Source organism: Acanthopagrus latus, chromosome 17 (assembly GCF_904848185.1).
Source record: "Acanthopagrus latus isolate v.2019 chromosome 17, fAcaLat1.1, whole genome shotgun sequence".
NCBI classification, from domain to species: Eukaryota; Metazoa; Chordata; class Actinopteri; order Spariformes; family Sparidae; genus Acanthopagrus; species Acanthopagrus latus.
In genome coordinates this window covers 24,802,030-24,826,771 of record NC_051055.1, presented here as the reverse complement: position 1 = coordinate 24,826,771, position 24,742 = coordinate 24,802,030, and the positions used below count along the sequence as shown (strand labels likewise).

Below are 24,742 nucleotides of genomic sequence, written 5' to 3'. Positions count from 1 at the left end.
CATAAAAGTCTTGCAAATTTGTAACATAAAAAAAGAGTAATGATTCATTTAATTGTTCAACGTTTTTAAAGGAAGTGATTTAAAAACAGTGATACGCTCCCATTTTCCCCTGTGACTGATAAAGAAGTGTGTTAAATACCTAGAATCATTTAACTGTCTTGTGATTCAGATGAATTTCAGCTTCTCAAAATCCTCTACAGTCTTCTTTGGAGCCTTTTCTACATTGACATTCATAAAAAAAAAAAAAAAGAAACAAAAGAAAAAACATTTCTCAATCTGCACCATCAACCATGTTGTGTTCAACAGTCACCTACAAATCCAACTCTAAAACTCTGAGTTGATGAAAGATGAAATGTACTAACGATGTGAATTGTTCCATGTGTGTTCTCCAGAGTTTCTGCCTCTCCTGACACACAGAGATGGCTGCAGCTCTGACTGTCCTTCTCATCGGCTGTCTGCTGCAAAGTGAGTTCAAGTTCATTCACATTTGGATCGACGATTATAAAAACTATAAATATGTCACGTTAATCAGAAATTCAGCCCAAAGTAAATGATCTGTAATACATGCTGCAGCAAATAAAGGATGGAGTGAACTAAAGAAGTCTTCTGCTGCATTTCTCTGATGATTAAAGGTTTAGTGCTGAGACGTTAGAAAAGCAACCAAATGGTAAAATGTTCTTCTCTTACTGTAAAGCAGGTTTCGCTACTACATATTCAAAGATGTGTGTCTTGTGTTTCAGCTGCCCTGTGTGGACAGTTCAAGACCATTATACCACAGACTATAAAAGTCCTGAGTGGATCCTGTGTGACCATCCCCTGCTCCTTTGATGTAGAGGACCGGTATATCTCAAGTATTAATGGAACATGTAGAGCACTGTGGAAATCTGATGTACATTCTGTTGTGTTTAACAGCAGTAATCCACAATCAAGTGCAATACAAGGAGAACTGAAAGGAGACTTGACAAGAAGAGACTGCAGCACAACCCTGAACAACATGAGACCTGAGCACAGCAAAGAATATTTATTGAGAGTGCATTGTGATCAGTTCAGATATAATTTTCATGACCAGAAGTTGCACATTTCAGTCACAGGTAGGTTTTACAGTCCATTTTATTACCCTTCAGTCAACAGCTCCTTGTAGAACTACTTTGACTTTTTTTTGCTTTTATTGTATGTTGTAAATAAATCAAAGACGGAGAGTAATGATTACTGTTTATTTATTGATTGGTTCAAATGTTTTTTCCCACCAGATGATCCACCCACACCGACTCTGACTCCGTCCACACTGAAGGTGGAGGAGGGAACCTCAGTGAGTTTGAAGTGCTCTGCTCCAGCTCCCTGTCTGTCTCATCCTCCAGCTCTGACATGGACCTCCAGCCTGGGTCACATTCAGGAGTCACTGCAGGAGAATCAGGACAGAACTAAAGTCCAGACCTCTGTTCTGAACTTCACTGCTTCTAACCTTCATCATGGAAAGATAATCTCCTGTACTGCAGTCTACAACAAACAAGATGGCAGCTCTCAGTCAGTTAGCACCAGTTTGACAGCTGATGTTTCATGTGAGTTAATTTATCTTCTGATGAAATTCATCATAATTATAAACTAATTTCTTGTCTTTTAGTTTTCATGACTTTGTCTGAATCAGGGCTGAAACAATTATTACAATAATATTTAAGTTGGTCAACAGTAAAATAAGTAGCAACAATTTTGATAAGTCAATAATCACTTGTAAGTATTTTAAGACAAAACTTTACTGGTCACTGTTTTTGAACCATAAGGATTTGCTGCTTTTTTTCACTTTTATAACATTGGAAATTTTTCAGACTCACCCAAAAACACCACAGTGTCAGTCAGTCCCTCTGGTCCAGTACCAGAGAACAGCAGAGTGACTCTGACATGCAGCAGTACTGCCAACCCTGCAGTAAGGAGCTACACCTGGTACAGAGCTGACGGAGGTCAGGAGGTTTTCATGGGGACTGGAAATGTTTTAGACATCACAGCTTCTGAAGTCAGCGCTTCTTTTTTCTGCAAGGCTGAAAACGATCTTGGAGCTGAACGATCCGACACCAAACAAATAGAAGTTCAGTGTATGTATCAAATTTCAAAATGATATGTCTTTATACCCTGATGGATCTCATTGTTTGCAGTTACAAATAATGACACAATTATGTCATGGTGGCTTTCATAGTTAACCTATCAAGAAGTAGTGACTAAAAGCAAATATTAGTTACCACCTTGTACTTATGCAAGTATTTGCCATCCACAGTCACCAGTTACAAAGTTATGTTATTGTGACATCACAACTTCAAAACTAAATGTGACATAATCTGCCCTTATTTTAATAATTAAAATATAAAGTTAGACACATAAATAGGTATGGGATGATATAAGATGTTATTGTAAGTCTTGATTAAAAAGAAAAAACATGACAATAGTTTGTCTGTGGTGAATTTCTGTTATCCCAACAATAGTGAATCAGGACATTCCTGAACAAGCTCAAGAGGGGTTTAAAAAAAGCTGTCTAGCTCACTAATGTTCAGTCACAACAGTCATGACAGCATCATATGCATGTCAACCATGGCTGAATGCTCGGCTTGTCCATTGTGTCTCCTACACAAAAAATGAATCAATATCATGTGTCAACATGTTATGGGTTCCAAACTAAAGATCTGTGTCCTAACTGAGATTAAATATAAAGTGTTGTTTCTAAAACAAATGTAAGGTAAAATGATTCCAGTATATTTTAGTAGCATTTTAAGAGCATACAGTGTATGGTAAACTATCAGATAATTTTATTATTTTGTCCAGGATAAACATATTTTTTACATTGTCCCATTCATTTTGACAACAATTTTCTCTTTTCCTAATTTAATAATTTCTTTCTTCAGACTCACCCAAACACACCACAGTGTCAGTCAGTCCCTCTGGTCCAGTACCAGAAGACACTGATGTGACTCTGACATGCAGTAGTTCTGCCAACCCTGCAGTGAAGAACTACACCTGGTACAGAGCTGACGGAGGCCAGGAGACTTTTATTGGAGCTGGACATGTTTTAAACATTAAAGCTTCTAAAGTCAGTGGTCCTTTTTTCTGCAAGGCTGAAAATGTTCTAGGAGCTGGACGATCCAACATCAGTCAAATAGATGTTCAGTGTATGTATCAAACTTCATACCTGTATATTTTCCATACACCCTGATAGGTCTGACTGTATTTCGAGCACTGATCCACATATTATACTATCTTGTCCTTGATTGGTTTATTTACATAATAAGATTGTGATATTTTGGTTTTATAATGTCCAACAGTAGCAACCAATGTTGTAATGAAAAGAAAGATTTTTTACATTCCACCTCAATAGATTATTGACTTTAATTAGACTCAAAACTAGTGCACATCAAAAAAAGGTGTGTGCACGTGATATAAGCACACAGGACAATATCAGCCAGCAGAAAACCATCATTATGAGGGAGCCTTTCAATATACAGGGATCACAGATATAGGAACTTAGAAATGATAATGTAAAACATATCATTAATATTGTTGTGTCATTACTTATTCTTCAGACTCACCCAAACACACCACAGTGTCAGTCAGTCCCTCTGGTCCAGTACCAGAAGACACTGATGTGACTCTGACATGCAGTAGTTCTGCCAACCCTGCAGTGAAGAACTACACCTGGTACAGAGCTGACGGAGGCCAGGAGGTTTTCATGGGGACTGGAAATGTTTTAGACATCACAGCTTCTGAAGTCAGCGCTTCTTTTTTCTGCAAGGCAGAAAACGATCTTGGAGCTGAACGATCCGACACCAGACAAATAGAAGTTCAATGTATGTATCAAATTTCAAAATGATATGTCTTTATACCCCGATGGATCTCACTGTTTGCAGTTACAAATAATGACACAATTATGTCATGGTGGCTTTCATAGTTAACCTATCAAGAAGTAGTGACCAAAAGCAAATATTAGTTACCACCTTGTACTTATGCAAGTATTTGCCATCCACAGTCACCAGTTACAAAGTTATGTTATTGTGACATTACAACTTCAAAAGTAAATGTGACATAATCTGCCCTTATTTTAATAATTAAAATATAAAGTTAGACACATAAATAGGTATGGGGTGATATAAGATGTTATTGTAAGTCTTGATTAAAAAGAAAAAACATGACAATAGTTTGTCTGTGGTGAATTTCTGTTATCCCAACAATAGTGAATCAGGACATTCCTGAACAAGCTCAAGAGGGGTTTAAAAAAAGCTGTCTAGCTCACTAATGTTCAGTCACAACAGTCATGACAGCATCATATGCATGTCAACCATGGCTGAATGCTCGGCTTGTCCATTGTGTCTCCTACACAAAAAATGAATCAATATCATGTGTCAACATGTTATGGGTTCCAAACTAAAGATCTGTGTCCTAACTGAGATTAAATATAAAGTGTTGTTTCTAAAACAAATGTAAGGTAAAATGATTCCAGTATATTTTAGTAGCATTTTAAGAGCATACAGTGTATGGTAAACTATCAGATAATTTTATTATTTTGTCCAGGATAAACATATTTTTTACACTGTCCCATTCATTTTGACAACAATTTTCTCTTTTCCTAATTTAATAATTTCTTTCTTCAGACTCACCCAAACACACCACAGTGTCAGTCAGTCCCTCTGGTCCAGTACCAGAAGACACTGATGTGACTCTGACATGCAGTAGTTCTGCCAACCCTGCAGTGAAGAACTACACCTGGTACAGAGCTGACGGAGGCCCGGAGACTTTTATTGGAGCTGGACATGTTTTAAACATTAAAGCTTCTAAAGTCAGTGGTCCTTTTTTCTGCAAGGCTGAAAATGTTCTAGGAGCTGGACGATCCAACATCAGTCAAATAGATGTTCAGTGTATGTATCAAACTTCATACCTGTATATTTTCCATACACCCTGATAGGTCTGACTGTATTTCGAGCACTGATCCACATATTATACTATCTTGTCCTTGATTGGTTTATTTACATAATAAGATTGTGATATTTTGGTTTTATAATGTCCAACAGTAGCAACCAATGTTGTAATGAAAAGAAAGATTTTTTACATTCCACCTCAATAGATTATTGACTTTAATTAGACTCAAAACTAGTGCACATCAAAAAAAGGCGTGTGCACGTGATATAAGCACACAGGACAATATCAGCCAGCAGAAAACCATCATCATGAGGGAGCCTTTCAATATACAGGGATCACAGATATAAGAACTTAGAAATGATAATGTAAAACATATCATTAATATTGTTGTGTCATTACTTATTCTTCAGACTCACCCAAACACACCACAGTGTCAGTCAGTCCCTCTGGTCCAGTACCAGAAGACACTGATGTGACTCTGACATGCAGTAGTTCTGCCAACCCTGCAGTGAAGAACTACACCTGGTACAGAGCTGACGGAGGCCAGGAGGTTTTCATGGGGACTGGAAATGTTTTAGACATCACAGCTTCTGAAGTCAGCGCTTCTTTTTTCTGCAAGGCAGAAAACGATCTTGGAGCTGAACGATCCGACACCAGACAAATAGAAGTTCAATGTATGTATCAAATTTCAAAATGATATGTCTTTATACCCCGATGGATCTCACTGTTTGCAGTTACAAATAATGACACAATTATGTCATGGTGGCTTTCATAGTTAACCTATCAAGAAGTAGTGACCAAAAGCAAATATTAGTTACCACCTTGTACTTATGCAAGTATTTGCCATCCACAGTCACCAGTTACAAAGTTATGTTATTGTGACATTACAACTTCAAAAGTAAATGTGACATAATCTGCCCTTATTTTAATAATTAAAATATAAAGTTAGACACATAAATAGGTATGGGGTGATATAAGATGTTATTGTAAGTCTTGATTAAAAAGAAAAAACATGACAATAGTTTGTCTGTGGTGAATTTCTGTTATCCCAACAATAGTGAATCAGGACATTCCTGAACAAGCTCAAGAGGGGTTTAAAAAAAGCTGTCTAGCTCACTAATGTTCAGTCACAACAGTCATGACAGCATCATATGCATGTCAACCATGGCTGAATGCTCGGCTTGTCCATTGTGTCTCCTACACAAAAAATGAATCAATATCATGTGTCAACATGTTATGGGTTCCAAACTAAAGATCTGTGTCCTAACTGAGATTAAATATAAAGTGTTGTTTCTAAAACAAATGTAAGGTAAAATGATTCCAGTATATTTTAGTAGCATTTTAAGAGCATACAGTGTATGGTAAACTATCAGATAATTTTATTATTTTGTCCAGGATAAACATATTTTTTACATTGTCCCATTCATTTTGACAACAATTTTCTCTTTTCCTAATTTAATAATTTCTTTCTTCAGACTCACCCAAACACACCACAGTGTCAGTCAGTCCCTCTGGTCCAGTACCAGAAGACACTGATGTGACTCTGACATGCAGTAGTTCTGCCAACCCTGCAGTGAAGAACTACACCTGGTACAGAGCTGACGGAGGCCAGGAGACTTTTATTGGAGCTGGACATGTTTTAAACATTAAAGCTTCTAAAGTCAGTGGTCCTTTTTTCTGCAAGGCTGAAAACGATCTTGGAGCTGAACGATCCAACACCAGACAAGTAGAAGTTCAATGTATGTATCAAATTTCAAAATGATATGTCCGATATACCCTGATGGATCTCACTGTTAGAGCCATTTTTATGTTTTGATGGGAAACGTATGTTTCCATCCATCCATCATCTGTACACATTATATGTACGCCGCTTAATCCTCTGCAGGGTCGCGGGGGGGCTGGAGCCTATCCCAGCTGACTTAGGGCGAAGGCAGGGGACACCCTGGACAGGTCGCCAGTCTATCGCAGGGCTACACATAGAGACGAACAACCACACTCTCATTCACACCTACGGACAATTTTAGAATTAGAATCAATTAACCTCAGTATGTTTTTGGACTGTGGGAGGAAGCCAGAGTACCCGGTGAAAACCCACGCTTGCACAGGGAGAACATACAAACTCCACACAGAAAGATCCCAGGCGTCCCAACCGGGACGCGAACCGGCGATCTTCTAGCTGTGAGGCAGCAGTGCTAGCCACTGGGCCACTGTGCAGCCCCGAAACGTATGTTTATATATTTTAAATTTCATATTTAGAATTAATACTTAACTTTTGCAGAATATAAATAACGTAAGAATATAAGAATTATTGTATGCATATTTAGTTAATAGGAATTTTATTTAGAAATATTGAGTTTTACCTAGATACTAGTGCTGTGGTGCATTTTGATTGGCTAATGTTTTGATATAAAAACGTCAGGACGGAAGAACATGCCAGAACAGAAGCCGCGAGCCTTAGGAGCACCACAGTCTTTTGACCGCTGCACCAGAGATATTTATTTAGAAGTTAGGATTCATTCTCTTGTTTTGTATGATTTTAAGTTTTAGTAAAGAAAGACATCAAACTCAAGATTCGGATTCAAGACTTTTTATTTCTGTTGTGTATCGCGTCTGAAAGAACTTCGAGGTTCACGGCTAGTGAGTCACCTGCACTCACATTCAAGTCAAAAGACTGGCCCAAGCCACGAGTGTTGCCGAAGCGGAGTAAGCTACCGTGCCAAACAGTGGAGGACACCTGAAGCTGGATGCTGCTGGCTCAGTAAGAAAATACAGAACCAACAGAAACCAGCCACCAAACCACCACTCTTTTCACAAGTGTTTGTGAATTCATTGGAAGAGTTTAGAAGCTGTGAGGAATTTCGAAAATTGTCACAGTTAATGTATGAAGATTCATTATTGAAACCGAAATGGCTGAAACAAGCGCAGATGCATATAGTGACCAGAAGAGGGCACCAAAGCCCACGGAAAGGGCAGTAGAGGATAAAATCAGGAGACTAAAAGATGAGAGAAGGGGAAAGTTGGCACAACTAACAAAGCAACGAAATGATATTGAGACATTGAAACAAGATGAAGGCAATGTTGAAACATTAAAATGGGAGAATATGCCTAAATTAGAAAGATGTTTTGGAGAGTACAAACGTCTTAATGAAGAATTATGTGAGATTTTGAGTGAAGATGAACAGGAAACTGATCAGGAAACATTTCAAAATAGATGTGAAGAAATAAAGGCATTCATAAACGAAATAAATGATTGGATTGAAAGTGTTAAACTTGATTCCCATGAGGAAGAGGATGATGTTAAACCACAGGATAGTATTTCTCTTGCTCAGTCAGTTAAGAGTCATGCCTCTCACCGATCTACCAGATCTAACACCAGCTCAGTGCATCTAAAAGTTAAAGCAGAACATGAAGCGCTGCTAGCAAAGGCAGCAGCCATTGAAAAGAAAAAGGAGCTTGAGCAAGAAGAAGCACGCTTGAGACAAGAAGAAGTGCGCTTGAGGGAAGAAGAAGCACGCTTAAGAGCAAGAAGGGAGCAGTTGCAAATTGATACTGATATTGCTGCTTCACAAGCAAAATTAAAAATTTATGAGGAATATGAAGATACTCAGAAATTTATGGATGATTTACCGAACCGAGTAACAAGGCCTAAAGAAGCTAGGTATGCAACTGAAAGCAAAGAAAAGTTAACTAGCTATGATTACGAACACATGGGAGATGCAAAGCCGTTGCGGGATGTCAAGTCTAAATCAGCTGCGCCAGTCATGACTTCACAGAGAGGACAGTCCTCGCATAGGCAAATGACTAACAACACTCAGAATTCAGATTCTGCTGATGACCTGTATAGCGTACTACAGCGTCAAAATCAAGTGACTGAAATGCTCATTAAGCAACAGAGTTTGACTCAGCTTCCTCACAGATCCTCTAACATACAGGTCTTTCATACGAGCCTTTGAACATGCTATCGAGAGCAAGACAGACAGCCAGCACGATCGCTTGTACTACCTTGAACAGTTTGCAAGTGGGGAACCACTTGAACTCATTCGCAGTTGTGAGCACATGAGACCAGACAAGGCGTACAGAGAAGCCAGAAAATTACTCGACCGTCATTATGGTGACGAGCTCACAATAGCCAATGCTTATATCAAAAAAGCTATGGATTGGCCACAAATAAAACCAGATGACAGGAAAGGCTTGAAAACCTTTGCCTTGTTCCTGATTGGATGTAGTAACACAGTGAGTGACGTGGACTACATGGACGAGATGAACAATCCTACCAATATGAAGAGCATCTTATCCAAGCTTCCATATAAGCTAAAAGAGAGATGGAGGAGTTATGCCTATGACGTTCAGGAGAAAACAAAGAAACGAGCCAGATTCCCTGACTTGGTGGATTTTGTGTATCACCAAGCCAAAGTCGTCAATGATCCTCTGTTTGGTGATATCCTGGATGGCACCCCAGGTAAACAGGCAGACACAAAGAAGAAGTCCAACTTTGGGAAAAGCGAGTCAAGACGAAGCAGCTTTGCTGTCAAGGTGACTGCTACTGAGAAGAGTGCCACTAAGAGCCAACCAGAGAAGAAAACGGCTAAGTCAGCTAATGCCTTCCAAAGTCCTTGTTTGTTCTGCAAGAAGAACCATGCACTAAATGTGTGCAATAAGATCAAAGAGAAGCCTCTCAATGAGAGAATTGACTTTTTGAAATCGCTAGGGCTTTGTTTTAGCTGTCTTACAGTAGGCCACATGTCTAAGGACTGTAACAAGAAGAGTGCATGCCCCGATTGTTCCTTTAAGCATCCAAGTATCCTGCACATTGTAAAGGAAGATCCCACACCAGAACAGAACAGTGCAGAAGACAGCTCACCGAGCACAGCTGAAGTAACGAATGCTCTCGTCTCTGCAGGATGTGGAAGAGGTGAACAAACTGGGGCCGGGAACAATGAGTGTATTCTTCCCATCGTACCTGTGCAGATAAGACACAAGGGCTCAAGGGTACTCAAGACGTATGCGTTCCTGGATCAAGGAAGCACCGCGACTTTCTGTACTGAGGACTTGGCGAAGAGGTTGAACATCCGAGGAAGAAAAACTGAGTACATTCTTCACACTATGTCACAGGAACAGAAAGTGAGCAGCTATGTTCTAAGCGATCTGGAGGTATGTGGCCTAGATGGACAAGACTACATCAAGCTGCCCAATGTGTATACACACCCAGACATACCTGCAAAGAAAACCAACATACCACAGCAGAAAGATTTGGAAAAGTGGTCTTACCTGAACCGAGTCCATCTTCCAAACGTGGAGGCAGAGATCGGCCTTCTCATCGGTGCCAACGCCCACAAGGCTATGGAGCCATGGGAAATAATTAACAGCCGAAACGACGGACCATACGCCGTGAAGACTGCTCTAGGTTGGGTAGTCAATGGACCCCTCAGTAGATGCCAAGACAAAGAATCTGATGATGCTGAGAGACAGAGTTTCTTAGTCAATCGAATCTCTGTTCAGAGCATAGAGGACATGTTGACGAGGCACTATGATGCTGACTTCCCAGAGCGTCGGTGTGAAGACAAGCAAGAGCCATCACAACATGACAAGCACTTTATGCACACTGTGGAAACATCAGCTCATCTGACCGATGGCCATTACACCATCAAACTACCACTGAAGGACGAGTCAGTGAAGATGCCATGCAACCGTGGTATAGCTGAGCAACGGCTCAACTCCTTGAGGTGAAAGTTCAAGAGAAATTCAGATTTCTTTCTGGAGTACAGTAGCTTCATGAACAACATCTTGGAGAAAGGCTACGCCAACAGAGTTCCAGATGAGCAGCTGAGCAGCAGCGATGGACGCGTGTGGTTTATCCCTCACCACGGGGTGTACCACCCAAAAAAGAAAAAGTTGAGGGTTGTGTTCGACTGCGCGGCAACATACCAAGGAGTGTCACTGAACGACAGACTACTACAAGGGCCGGACCTTACGAACACTCTTGTCGGAGTGCTACTGAGGTTCAGGCAGGAGCCTGTCGCGCTGATGGCGGACATTGAATCCATGTTCTACCAGGTGCGGGTTCCAGATGAAGACGCAGACCTGTTACGCTTCCTTTGGTGGCCAGGCGGCAATCTTAACGAACCAGTGGAAGAATACAGAATGTGTGTGCACCTGTTCGGAGCCACATCATCCCCCAGTTGCGCTTCATACGCGCTCAGGAGAACGGCACAAGATGCAGCTGCAACTACTTCACCAGAAGCCACACAGACAGTCCTTAACAACTTCTATGTGGACGACTGTTTGAAGTCAGTTGCCACTGAAGAGGAAGCTGTGAATCTTGTGAAGGAGCTGACAGAGTTGTGTGCCAGAGGCGGGTTCCATTTGACCAAATGGGTAAGCAACAGTAGGGCCTTGTTGTGCTCTATCCCTGGTGACGAAAGAGCAGCTGAAGTTAAAGACCTGGACTTGCAGCAGGATGAACTACCAGTAGAACGAGCTTTAGGAGTGCAGTGGTGCACAAGTTCTGATAGCTTCAAATTCAAAATTCAGCTGCCTGACAAGCCATGCACCAGACGAGGCATCCTTTCGGTTGTGAGTTCGGTGTATGACCCGATGGGTTTTTTGGCGCCACTACTCTTGCCTGTCAAGCTCATTCTGAGAAACCTCTGCAAAGAGAAAAGAGGCTGGGATGAGGAAATCCCAGAGAAGCCACAACGCACATGGAAAAAGTGGCTAGCAGACCTTGACAAGCTGTCAGACCTCAGTGTGAGCAGATGTTTCAAGTCCAGCTCATTCGGACCCACTAAGGTCGCACAAGTCCACCATTTCTCAGACGCAAGTCAAGATGGATACGGAGTTGTGTCATACCTCCTGCTGACGAATGGGTGTGAAGAGAAACACGTTTGCTTCTTGATGGGAAAGTCCCGAGTCGCTCCGCTCAAGCAGGTTACGATTCCAAGGATGGAGTTGACAGCTGCAATGGTCTCAGTCAAGGTTGACCGGATGTTGAAAGACGAACTTCAAGTTCCCTTGACAGATTCCATCTTCTGGACAGATAGTACAACCGTACTAAGGTACATTAAAAATGACGCTCTTCGTTTCAAGACGTTTGTGGCTAATCGTGTCTCTTTCATTAGAGAAGCCACCACAAGAGCTCAATGGAAGTATGTCAACACCTCTCAGAACCCAGCTGATCAAGCTTCAAGAGGCGTAAAGATCGAGAACTTCATGGCAAGCGACAGCTGGTTTCAAGGGCCTAGTTTCCTGAGCAACCCAGACAACTGGCCAGAGCAACCTGAACAGTCTACTTACCTGTCAGAAAGTGATGAAGAGGTAAAGACATCAGCTGCTGTATTGTGCACAAACCCAGCAGTCAATGCCGATCCACTGAACCAACTTGTGGAGCATTACTCCAGCTGGTACAGACTGAAGAAGGCAACCGCTTTGGTTCTGCGCCTACGTGAGATACTGCAGTACCTGAGTGAGAAAAGAAAAGAATCAGAGAAAGCTGTGAAAGAATCTGAACACGACACAGAGAAACGCAAACACCTGGTTGAAGAACAAATGAGCACCTGTAAGAAGAACCTGGAAAAGAAAATGCTCACTGTTAAGGAGTTGTACAGAGCAGAAACAGAGCTGATCAAATACAGTCAGAGACAGACCTATGCCGAAGAAATGAAAGTTCTGCAGCAAAGGAACTCAAATGTGAAAAGAACCAGCCCAATTTTCAAATTGGATCCATATCTGCAAGATGGAGTTTTGAGAGTAAGGGGCCATCTAAACAGATCAGCGATGCCTGAGGAGGCCAAGCATCCTGTCCTTCTGTCTAAACAACACAGAGTAGCCCACCTCGTACTCTACCAAGTACACCTAGAAACCGGACACGGCGGCAGAAATCATGTCCTTTCAAGATTGAGACAAAGGTATTGGATACCTAGAGCCAATGCAGCAGTAAGAACAGTGATCTCAGATTGCAATCTCTGCACAAAACTGCATGCAAAAGCAGGGGAACAGAAAATGGCAGACTTGCCACGAGACCGTCTGTTACCTGACAAACCGCCTTTTACCAACACAGGCATGGATTATTTTGGTCCTTTCGAGATCAAAAGAGGACGAGCCAAAGTCAAACGCTACGGAGTACTGTTCACATGCCTGACAGTCAGAGCAGTACATCTAGAAGTTGCATACTCCCTTGACACGGACTCGTGTATTAACGCTCTACGTCGATTCCAAGCCAGACGAGGCCAGGTGTCAATTATCCGTTCTGACAACGGCACAAATCTGGTCGGCGCAGAGAGAGAGCTAAGACAAGCGTTGAAAGAGCTTGACCAGTCTCGCATCAATGAAGCTATGATGCAGAAGAGTGTGCAGTGGCTGTTCAATCCGCCTGCTGCATCCCATCATGGCGGCATTTGGGAACGTCAAATCCGCACCGTGAGAAAAGTGCTGTGTTCTGTTGTGAGACAACAATCGCTAGACGATGAAGGACTACAGACTTTCCTATGCAAAGTTGAGAGCATCATCAATGGGAGACCTATTACCACCAACACGGATGACCCCAACGACCTCGAACCGTTGACCCCAAATCATCTACTCCTGTTGAAGACGCAGCCCAGCATGCCACCTGGTGTGTTTGTTAAAGATGATGTCTACGCGCGGCGGCGCTGGAGACAAATCCAGTATATGACGGATTTATTCTGGAGAAGGTGGACCCAGGAGTATCTGCCACTTCTGCAAGAGCGGCAAAAATGGCTTGAATTGAAGAGAAGCTTCAAGGTTGGAGATGTCGTCCTTGTAGCTGAGCCATCCCTGGCCAGGAATTGCTGGATGATGGGCAGAATCATCAAGGTCATTCCAGACTCCAGAGGTGTAGTCCGAAGTGCTGAAGTTCGGACGAAGACCAGCACCATCCAAAGACCAATAACTAAACTTTGTTTATTGCAGGGTGAAGAATGAAGAAAGAAGAGAAAGACTTACCTGTGTAGACTATACTTACCTGATACCTGAAAAGAGATAAGAAATTTAATGACAAGTTAGTTATGTAAGAAATGCTGTAGAATAATGGTAATGGCTCTGAGTTTAAGTTTTAAGTTTAAGTAATTGATATGCTAAGGCCTAGTCAATTAGGGGCCGGGATATGTTAGAGCCATTTTTATGTTTTGATGGGAAATGTATGTTTATATATTTTAAATTTCATATTTAGAATTAATACTTAACTTTTGCAGAATATAAATAACGTAAGAATATAAGAATTATTGTATGCATATTTAGTTAATAGGAATTTTATTTAGAAATATTGAGTTTTACCTAGATACTAGTGCTGTGGTGCATTTTGATTGGCTAATGTTTTGATATAAAAACGTCAGGACGGAAGAACATGCCAGAACAGAAGCCGCGAGCCTTAGGAGCACCACAGTCTTTTGACCGCTGCACCAGAGATATTTATTTAGAAGTTAGGATTCATTCTCTTGTTTTGTATGATTTTAAGTTTTAGTAAAGAAAGACATCAAACTCAAGATTCGGATTCAAGACTTTTTATTTCTGTTGTGTATCGCGTCTGAAAGAACTTCGAGGTTCACGGCTAGTGAGTCACCTGCACTCACACTCACTGTTTGCAATTACAAATAATGACACAATTATGTAATGGTGGCTTTCATAGTTAACCTATCAAGAAGTAGTGACCAAAAACAAATATTAGTTACCACCTTGTACTTATGCAAGTATTTGCCATCCGCAGTCACCAGTTACAAAGTTATGTTATTGTGACATTTCCATAACAATTTTCTCTTTTCCTAATTTAAAAATTTCTTTCTTCAGACTCACCCAAACACACCACAGTGTCAGTCAGTCCCTCTGGTCCAGTACCAGAAGACACTGATGTGACTCTGACATGCAGTAGTTCTGCCAACCCTGCAGTGAAGAACTACACCTGGTACAGAGCTGACGGAGGCCAGGAGACTTTTATTGGAGCTGGACATGTTTTAAACATTAAAGCTTCTAAAGTCAGTGGTCCTTTTTTCTGCAAGGCTGAAAATGTTCTAGGAGATGGACGATCCAACATCAGTCAAATAGATGTTCAGTGTATGTATCAAACTTCATACCTGTATATTTTCCATACACCCTGATAGGTCTGACTGTATTTCGAGCACTGATCCACATATTATACTATCTTGTCCTTGATTGGTTTATTTACATAATAAGATTGTGATATTTTGATTTCATAATGTCCAACAGTAGCAACCAATGTTGTAATGAAAAGAAAGATTTTTTACATTCCACCTCAATAGATTATTGACTTTAATTAGACTCAAAACTAGTGCACATAGGGCGGCTGTAGCTCAGCGGGTAGAGCAGGTCGACTAGTGATCGGAAGGTCACTGGTTCAAATCCCAGCTCCGGGCAGTGCTGAGCTGCATGTCGAAGTGTCCTTGAGCGAGATACTGAACCCCATGTTGCTCACTAGTGAGGGCCCCGCGATAAGCTGGCGACTTATCCAGTGAGTACCCTGCCCTCGCCCTGAGACAAGCCTGGGATTGGCTCCAGCAGCAACACCCCGCAACCCCATGGAAAGGGATGAGCGGTTCGGACAATGACATGACATGACTAGTGCACATCAAAAAAAGGTGTGTGCACGTCATATAAGCACACAGGACAATATCAGCCAGCAGAAAACCATCATCATGAGGGAGCCTTTCAATATACAGGGATCACAGATATAGGAACTTAAAAAATGACAATGTAAAACATATCATTAATATTGTTGTGTCATTACTTATTCTTCAGACTCACCCAAACACACCACAGTGTCAGTCAGTCCCTCTGGTCCAGTACCAGAAGACACTGATGTGACTCTGACATGCAGTAGTTCTGCCAACCCTGCAGTGAAGAACTACACCTGGTACAGAGCTGACGGAGGCCAGGAGACTTTTATTGGAGCTGGACATGTTTTAAACATTAAAGCTTCTAAAGTCAGTGGTCCTTTTTTCTGCAAGGCTGAAAATGTTCTAGGAGCTGGACGATCCAACATCAGTCAAATAGATGTTCAGTGTATGTATCAAACTTCATACCTGTATATTTTCCATACACCCTGATAGGTCTGACTGTATTTCGAGCACTGATCCACATATTATACTATCTTGTCCTTGATTGGTTTATTTACATAATAAGATTGTGATATTTTGATTTCATAATGTCCAACAGTAGCAACCAATGTTGTAATGAAAAGAAAGATTTTTTACATTCCACCTCAATAGATTATTGAGTTTAATTAGACTCAAAACTAGTGCACATCAAAAAAAGGTGTGTGCACGTGATATAAGCACACAGGACAATATCAGCCAGCAGAAAACCATCATCATGAGGGAGCCTTTCAATATACAGGGATCACAGATATAAGAACTTACAAATGACAATGTAAAACATATCATTAATATTGTTGTGTCATTACTTATTCTTCAGACTCACCCAAACACACCGCAGTGTCAGTCAGTCCCTCTGGTCCAGTACCAGAGAACAGCAGAGTGACTCTGACATGCAGCAGTACTGCCAACCCTGCAGTAAGGAGCTACACCTGGTACAGAGCTGACGGAGGTCAGGAGGTTTTCATGGGGACTGGAAATGTTTTAGACATCACAGCTTCTGAAGTCAGCGCTTCTTTTTTCTGCAAGGCTGAAAACGATCTTGGAGCTGAACGATCCGACACCAAACAAATAGAAGTTCAGTGTATGTATCAAATTTCAAAATGATATGTCTTTATACCCTGATGGATCTCACTGTTTGCAGTTACAAATAATGACACAATTATGTAATGGTGGCTTCCCTACTTAACCTATCAAGAAGTAGTGACCAAAAGCAAATATTAGTTACCACCTTGTATTTATGCAAGTATTTGCCATCCACAGTCACCAGTTACAAAGTTATGTTATTGTGACATTACAACTTCAAAAGTAAATGTGACATAATCTGCCCTTATTTTAATAATTGAAATATAAAGTTAGACACATAAATAGGTATGGGGTGATATAAGATGTTATTGTAAGTCTTGATTAAAAAGAAAAAACATGACAATAGTTTGTCTGTGGTGAATTTCTGTTATCCCAACAATAGTGAATCAGGACCTTCCTGAACAAGCTCAAGAGGGGTTTAAAAAAAGCTGTCTAGCTCACTAATGTTCAGTCACAACAGTCATGACAGCATCATATGCATGTCAACCATGGCTGAATGCTCGGCTTGTCCATTGTGTCTCCTACACAAAAAATGAATCAATATCATGTGTCAACATGTTATGGGTTCCAAACTAAAGATCTGTGTCCTAACTGAGATTAAATATAAAGTGTTGTTTCTAAAACAAATGTAAGGTAAAGTGATTCCAGTATATTTTAGTGCCATTTTAAGAGCATACAGTGTATGGTAAACTATCAGATGATTTTATTATTTTGTCCAGGATAAACATATTTTTTACATTGTCCCATTCATTTCCATAACAATTTTCTCTTTTCCTAATTTAAAAATTTCTTTCTTCAGACTCACCCAAACACACCACAGTATCAGTCAGTCCCTCTGGTCCAGTACCAGAAGACACTGATGTGACTCTGACATGCAGTAGTTCTGCCAACCCTGCAGTGAAGAACTACACCTGGTACAGAGCTGACGGAGGCCAGGAGACTTTTATTGGAGCTGGACATGTTTTAAACATTAAAGCTTCTAAAGTCAGTGGTCCTTTTTTCTGCAAGGCTGAAAATGTTCTAGGAGATGGACGATCCAACATCAGTCAAATAGATGTTCAGTGTATGTATCAAACTTCATACCTGTACATTTTCCATACATCCTGATAGATCTGACTGTATTTTGAGCACTGATCCACATATTATACTATCTTGTCCTTCATTGGTTTATTTACATAATAAGAATGTGATATTTTGGTTTTATGATGTCCGACAGCAGCAACCAATGTTGTAATGAAAAGAAAGATTTTTTACATTCCACCTCAATAGATTATTGAGTTTAATTAGACTCAAAACTAGTGCACATCAAAAAAAGGTGTGTGCACGTGATATAAGCACACAGGACAATATCAGCCAGCAGAAAACCATCATCATGAGGGAGCCTTTCAATATACAGGGATCACAGATATAAGAACTTACAAATGATAATGTAAAACATATCATTAATATTGTTGTGTCATTACTTATTCTTCAGACTCACCCAAACACACCACAGTGTCAGTCAGTCCCTCTGGTCCAGTACCAGAAGACACTGATGTGACTCTGACATGCAGTAGTTCTGCCAACCCTGCAGTGAAGAACTACACCTGGTACAGAGCTGACGGAGGCCAGGAGACTTTTATTGGAGCTGGACATGTTTTAAACATTAAAGCTTCTAAAGTCAGTGGTCCTTTTTTCTGCAAGGCTGAAAATGTTCTAGGAGATGGACGATCCAACATCAGTCAAATAGATGTTCAGTGTATGTATCAAACTTCATACCTGTACATTTTCCATACATCCTGATAGATCTGACTGTATTTTGAGCACTGATCCACATATTATACTATCTTGTCCTTGATTGGTTTATTTACATAATAAGAATGTGATATTTTGGTTTTATAATGTCCGACAGCAGCAACCAATGTTGTAATGAAAAGAAAGATTTTTTACATTCCACCTCAATAGATTATTGAGTTTAATTAGACTCAAAACTAGTGCACATCAAAAAAAGGTGTGTGCACGTGATATAAGCACACAGGACAATATCAGCCAGCAGAAAACCATCATCATGAGGTAGCCTTTCAATATACAGGGATCACAGATATAAGAACTTACAAATGATAATGTAAAACATATCATTAATATTGTTGTGTCATTACTTATTCTTCAGACTCACCCAAACACACCACAGTGTCAGTCAGTCCCTCTGGTCCAGTACCAGAAGACACTGATGTGACTCTGACATGCAGTAGTTCTGCCAACCCTGCAGTGAAGAACTACACCTGGTACAGAGCTGACGGAGGCCAGGAGACTTTTATTGGAGCTGGACATGTTTTAAACATGAAAGCTTCTAAAGTCAGTGGTCCTTTTTTCTGCAAGGCTGAAAATGTTCTAGGAGATGGACGATCCAACATCAGTCAAATAGATGTTCAGTGTATGTATCAAACTTCATACCTGTATATTTTCCATACACCCTGATAGATCTGACTGTATTTCGAGCACTGATCCACATATCATACTATCTTGTCCTTGATTGGTTTATTTACATAATAAGATTGTGATATTTTGGTTTTATAATGTCCAACAGTAGCAACCAATGTTGTAATGAAAAGAAAGATTTTTTACATTCCACCTCAATAGATTATTGAGTTTAATTAGACTCAAAACTAGTGCACATAGGGCGGCTGTAGCTCAGCGGGTAGAGCAGGTCGACTAGTGATCGGAAGGTCACTGGTTCAAATCCCAGCTCCGGGCAGTGCTGAGCTGCATGTCGAAGTGTCCTTGAGCGAGATACTGAACCCCATGTTGCTCACTAGTGAGGGCCCCGCGATAAGCTGGCGACTTATCCAGTGAGTACCCTGCCCTCGCCCTGAGACAAGCCTGGGATTGGCTCCAGCAGCAACACCCCGCAACCCCATGGAAAGGGATGAGCGGTTCGGACAATGACATGACATGACTAGTGCAGATCAAAAAAAGGTGTGTGCACGTCATATAAGCACACAGGACAATATCAGCCAGCAGAAAACCATCATCATGAGGGAGCCTTTCAATATACAGGGATCACAGATATAGGAACTTAAAAAATGACAATGTAAAACATATCATTAATATTGTTGTGTCATTACTTATTCTTCAGACTCGCCCAAACACACCACAGTGTCAGTCAGTCCCTCTGGTCCAGTACCAGAAGACACTGATGTGACTCTGACATGCAGTAGTTCTGCCAACCCTGCAGTGAAGAACTACACCTGGTACAGAGCTGACGGAGGCCAGGAGACTTTTATTGGAGCTGGACATGTTTTAAACATTAAAGCTTCTAAAGTCAGTGGTCCTTTTTTCTGCAAGGCTGAAAATGTTCTAGGAGCTGGACGATCCAACATCAGTCAAATAGATGTTCAGTGTATGTATCAAACTTCATACCTGTATATTTTCCATACACCCTGATAGGTCTGACTGTATTTCGAGCACTGATCCACATATTATACTATCTTGTCCTTGATTGGTTTATTTACATAATAAGATTGTGATATTTTGATTTCATAATGTCCAACAGTAGCAACCAATGTTGTAATGAAAAGAAAGATTTTTTACATTCCACCCCAATAGATTATTGAGTTTAATTAGACTCAAAACTAGTGCACATCAAAAAAAGGTGTGTGCACGTGATATAAGCACACAGGACAATATCAGCCAGCAGAAAACCATCATCATGAGGGAGCCTTTCAATATACAGGGATCACAGATATAAGAACTTACAAATGACAATGTAAAACATATCATTAATATTGTTGTGTCATTACTTATTCTTCAGACTCACCCAAACACACCACAGTGTCAGTCAGTCCCTCTGGTCCAGTACCAGAAGACACTGATGTGACTCTGACATGCAGTAGTTCTGCCAACCCTGCAGTGAAGAACTACACCTGGTACAGAGCTGACGGAGGCCAGGAGACTTTTATTGGAGCTGGACATGTTTTAAACATTAAAGCTTCTAAAGTCAGTGGTCCTTTTTTCTGCAAGGCTGAAAATGTTCTAGGAGCTGGACGATCCAACATCAGTCAAATAGATGTTCACTGTAAGTATCACAAGTGGTCTTTGGTGTTTGATGTGAACTTCCACCTGGATCTTTCTCCCTTTGTCCACTGACTCCTGGTTACAAAGTTAAACCAATTCCCTGTTGATCCTTTGACCAGTTTCTAAGTGATAAACTTCATTAATGGCACTGCATTTATTCTTATCATGTATTATTATAATTTTTTTTGTTTGTTTTTGTGTTTCTTTGTTATCAGTTCCTTTGTCTCATCTTGTATCATGTGCTCACATTTGTCACTTGTACTGCACCTAAAAAAAAAGGGGGAAAAAAGATCAAAAATGACTTTAGCTGACTCATGTCTGTCTTCTCTGTGTTCATCACAGTTGCTCCACAGATCCTGTCCTCATATGGCTGCATTCAAACTGCAGACCAGCTCAACTGTTCCTGTGAGACTGTGGGAAATCCTCCTCCTGCTCTACAGTGGTATTTGGATGGGTTACCTGTCAATCACTCTGACAGGTTTGCAATCAGCAGTGAGCCTCTAAACGTCTCAGGTCTGAGGAGCATCATCACTGTGAGTCAACCACAACAGAGGGAACTTTCCACTTTGCTCTGCCACAGCTCCAACTCCCTGGGATCAGCTACTCAGAGATTTTGTGTCAACAACCTTGAGCCTCAAATATCTGCAAAACATCAAGGTCAGTTTTAAGTTTATTGATTTTGTATGTACTTTGTTATCTGACAGTTTCTTTAAATTCTTCCTTTATTTGCACAAATTCAACTTATTCATTAATTTATTCAGCTAATCACTACATGCACACTGAAGTATTTCCTTAGTTTTATACACAAGCAGGTATGTGATTGGGGAACATAGAGAGCTAGTAGCTACGAGAGGGGCACACACTGAAACAACATACAGGTAGTATAAATGGACTGAGAGAGAGAGAGAGAGAGAGAGAGAGAGAGAGAGAGAGAGAGAGAGAGAGAGAGAGAGACTGTCGTTTGTTTACAACCTGTGTGTGCTTTCAGGGAGAACAAACTGGGAAGAGGGTGATTTGTAAGTCAGTGGTTAAGATTAGGGTTATGTCAAGGTTGGGTTAAGGGGTTTGCCAAACAGCAGTTATGTAAATGTGTGTAAATATCTGCTGATTGTTTGAGGTGTTAAAACAGCCCATTTCCTGCTAACCTCTCGAATGTGCAGATTTAGCACATCAATTTTAAAATGACTAAGATGAAATTTGATAAGAATGACCATTGATTGATATGTGAATTAATTCAACTACATTATAAATGAATAAAACAGGTATTTATAAGTAAGTAGCGATAAAACACCTTTTTGTGTGTGTGATTTTACCTGAAGTACCACTCTTCAGGCTGACTTCCTTATATAGTACTATGTTCAAACGTTTACCAGAAGAATTGTCTCCTGTCTGAGTGACGTCTTTATACTTAATCTTGCATTGTCTCCTGTATGTTTCAGACTTCGTGTTGTTGCTAGTGTACATCACCATAATTGTGGCGCTATTTCTAGTAATATGTGGTCTGCTGTTGGTCATCAGGTAGGGTAACACCTTGAGACAAAAAATGTTACTTGGACACTTTCCCTTTTTTTTAATTTAATGTCTGTGAGTGCAAATACTGACACAATGCCAGGGATGCAAATACACGTATGGTGACTTTAAATACATTCAGATCTTTAAGAGAAAGAGGCATTGTACTGTCATGAGATTTCTTTCTTATCAGAGTGGGATTAGTGCTGATTCTTACTGTAAATATAATTAGATATTGTTTCTAGAGCAGCAACAGTAAAGTTTACATGAACATATAATTAATAATAACACATGGGAAACATGGGATATGACATAACAAACAATATTATATAAATAAACATTATTTTTACAAATTACAATCAATAATACACAGAATATAACTTTGTGTTAAGTAGATTCACACACTGCCAAACTGATGTGTTATCTTTGGCTAACATTCATTCAGTCAGTCAACATGTTTCATTGGACAATATTCACGTATAACACGTCCATCATTTTTGATATTATTTCAACAACATGATTAGGTGGACTTCCTTGTTGACTTTTTTTATAGTCAGTAGTTTCATCCTGTTGACACATATGAATCAAACATACCCTTGTAGGTTAAATTGGACCATTTAATCCTCTTCTGTATTCTTCAGGGCTCAGAGGACTCACCAGGTCGTTCATAAGAGCACAGTTGCTATGAGCCAAGTTCTCACAAGTGGAGAGGCAGATGAGGTACGAGTTTTCTCCTTTAGGCACTGAAACCTTATTAGCAGATCACCTGCACCGCTAACGTTCTCTTTAACTGTAGGAACCCAATGCAGAAGAAGAAGCCATTTATAGCAACGCCGACGAGGCGAGACAGGGAGGTGTCGCCGATCTTGCAGCCAACTTCGAGCCAAACAGTGCCAACTTGCCCGGTGCTGGGCCAAACACTGCAGAGGGAGCTGCTGAAGGCTCAGAGAAGAAGAAGGAGGAGGGCAGTGATGGGATTTACTCTACTTGAGATGGGAAACCTATACGATGAATTCGAGCCTAGACTGAAGAATAAGGCAGTGGAATGTGAATATGCCCAGGTTAGATTTAAAAGGAAAAAAGTGTTTTGCGCAAATAGATCACAGGTCACTATATTGTTGTGCAAGTTATTTTTCCAGAATGTCATGCTCTCTTGGTTTTTTTGTTTTGTTTTTGTAGCTGTCGTTGCTTTGAAACGTAAATTTAGATTCATATTCCCTTGTTTTTTCTTTAATGTAGTTTATTTGGGTTTTTTTTGAATTTTTACAGTTTTTTGGGTCACTTCATATTTTTGTGCATAATTATTGACAGGCTTGACAAAGAGAGAGGACTCAGATGCAGATTGGCGACGGTAATGACAGGTTTTATTTTCAGGTTCGTATCTCTTCAGACAGAATGATAAATAAATTGGCTATGAAAAATTGTGGGTCAAGAGGACAAGCCAAGACAATAAAGAACACGAAATGAACAAAAAAAAACCTACTTCCGTAGGTGGAAATAGGAAAACTATACTGATCTCAAAAAACTAATACTATGAAAATTTAATAAACAAGAACTCACTCTCAGAGGAAAAAGCTCACAGGCTATCAAAATTATGTACTCTATGTTACAAAAATTATCAAAAGAAAATGCTCCAAAGGAGGAAAAAGCAAACACTATCAAATTATCTGGCTGGAAACAAAAAGGTCTGACCAAAAATTATTAACACAAAATCACTCATCTTCAGAGGAATACAGAGACTGAAAATAAAGCTTGACAATACTTAACTTGGCAAGGAACAAGACTATGAACAAGGCTGGATAGTATTCGACAGGACAAAACAAAATACTCTGGCAACGCAGACAGGGAAGACAAAGACTTTATACACCTGAGGGAGGGGAGCACAGGTGGAAACAATCAAGGATTAGGGATGAGGTCAGACGGTGACACAAGAGGAAGGGCAACGACCTGAAACGAGAGGAGACTTACCTTTCAAAATAAAACATGAAATTCACAAGACAAAAAAACCATGACAGGACATCCCTCACTGCGGTGTGACAATTATATCATCACATTATAATAGTGATTAGCAAATGTAAATTGAGAGCTACCTTTCTGTTTTGCATACATTTTAGCATGTTTTGTTTATGTCAGCAGACAACAGTATAGAAAATCTGTTTAGTTTTTTCAAATGTTTTGTATATGTACATAGTATGCCTATAAGCTACAGCAGAGGATCCTATTATCACAAAGTGTGCTAGACAATGGAAGGAGAAACAAACTCACATAGTCTGTTTATGTCTCAGGTATAAGGAAGTGGAAACCTCATTAATACTAATTTTGGAGTTCTTCCTTACATGAATTACCTCCACGGTAATGTACAACATTCTGTTGAGTGTTTAGTATACCAGATTTTAGAAACAGGCAAGAGAGCCTCTCCTTTAGTCTCTGTCATTGTTGAGGCTGACTTTCAGGAGCGTGTGAGAGTTTGGCCTAAAATGTGGAAAAGTAAAAAAGAAAAAATAATAATAAAATGTATTTTTCATGAACAAATAAAAGAATGTAACATTTTGTAATGTTGTAGTGTTCTTGATTCCAATACA

General features: G+C 40.2%; 1 protein-coding gene across 1 annotated transcript; it reads left to right on the top strand.

The window, feature by feature from the left end:
- The first annotated feature begins 390 nt into the window (after nt 1-390).
- LOC119005721 (sialoadhesin-like) lies at nt 391-24,683 on the top strand. The gene is made up of 21 exons (XM_037073590.1): nt 391-465; nt 741-1,091; nt 1,251-1,559; nt 1,824-2,087; nt 2,889-3,152; nt 3,564-3,827; nt 4,629-4,892; nt 5,304-5,567; nt 6,369-6,632; nt 14,692-14,955; nt 15,658-15,921; nt 16,333-16,596; nt 17,398-17,661; nt 18,073-18,336; nt 18,748-18,939; nt 19,714-19,977; nt 20,389-20,652; nt 20,994-21,308; nt 22,091-22,169; nt 22,802-22,880; nt 22,957-24,683. Exons 1-21 carry the CDS (start codon nt 420-422, stop codon nt 23,149-23,151), a joined length of 4,998 nt encoding a protein of 1,665 aa, XP_036929485.1. The 5' UTR covers nt 391-419; the 3' UTR covers nt 23,152-24,683.
- The last annotated feature ends 59 nt before the right edge of the window (nt 24,684-24,742 follow it).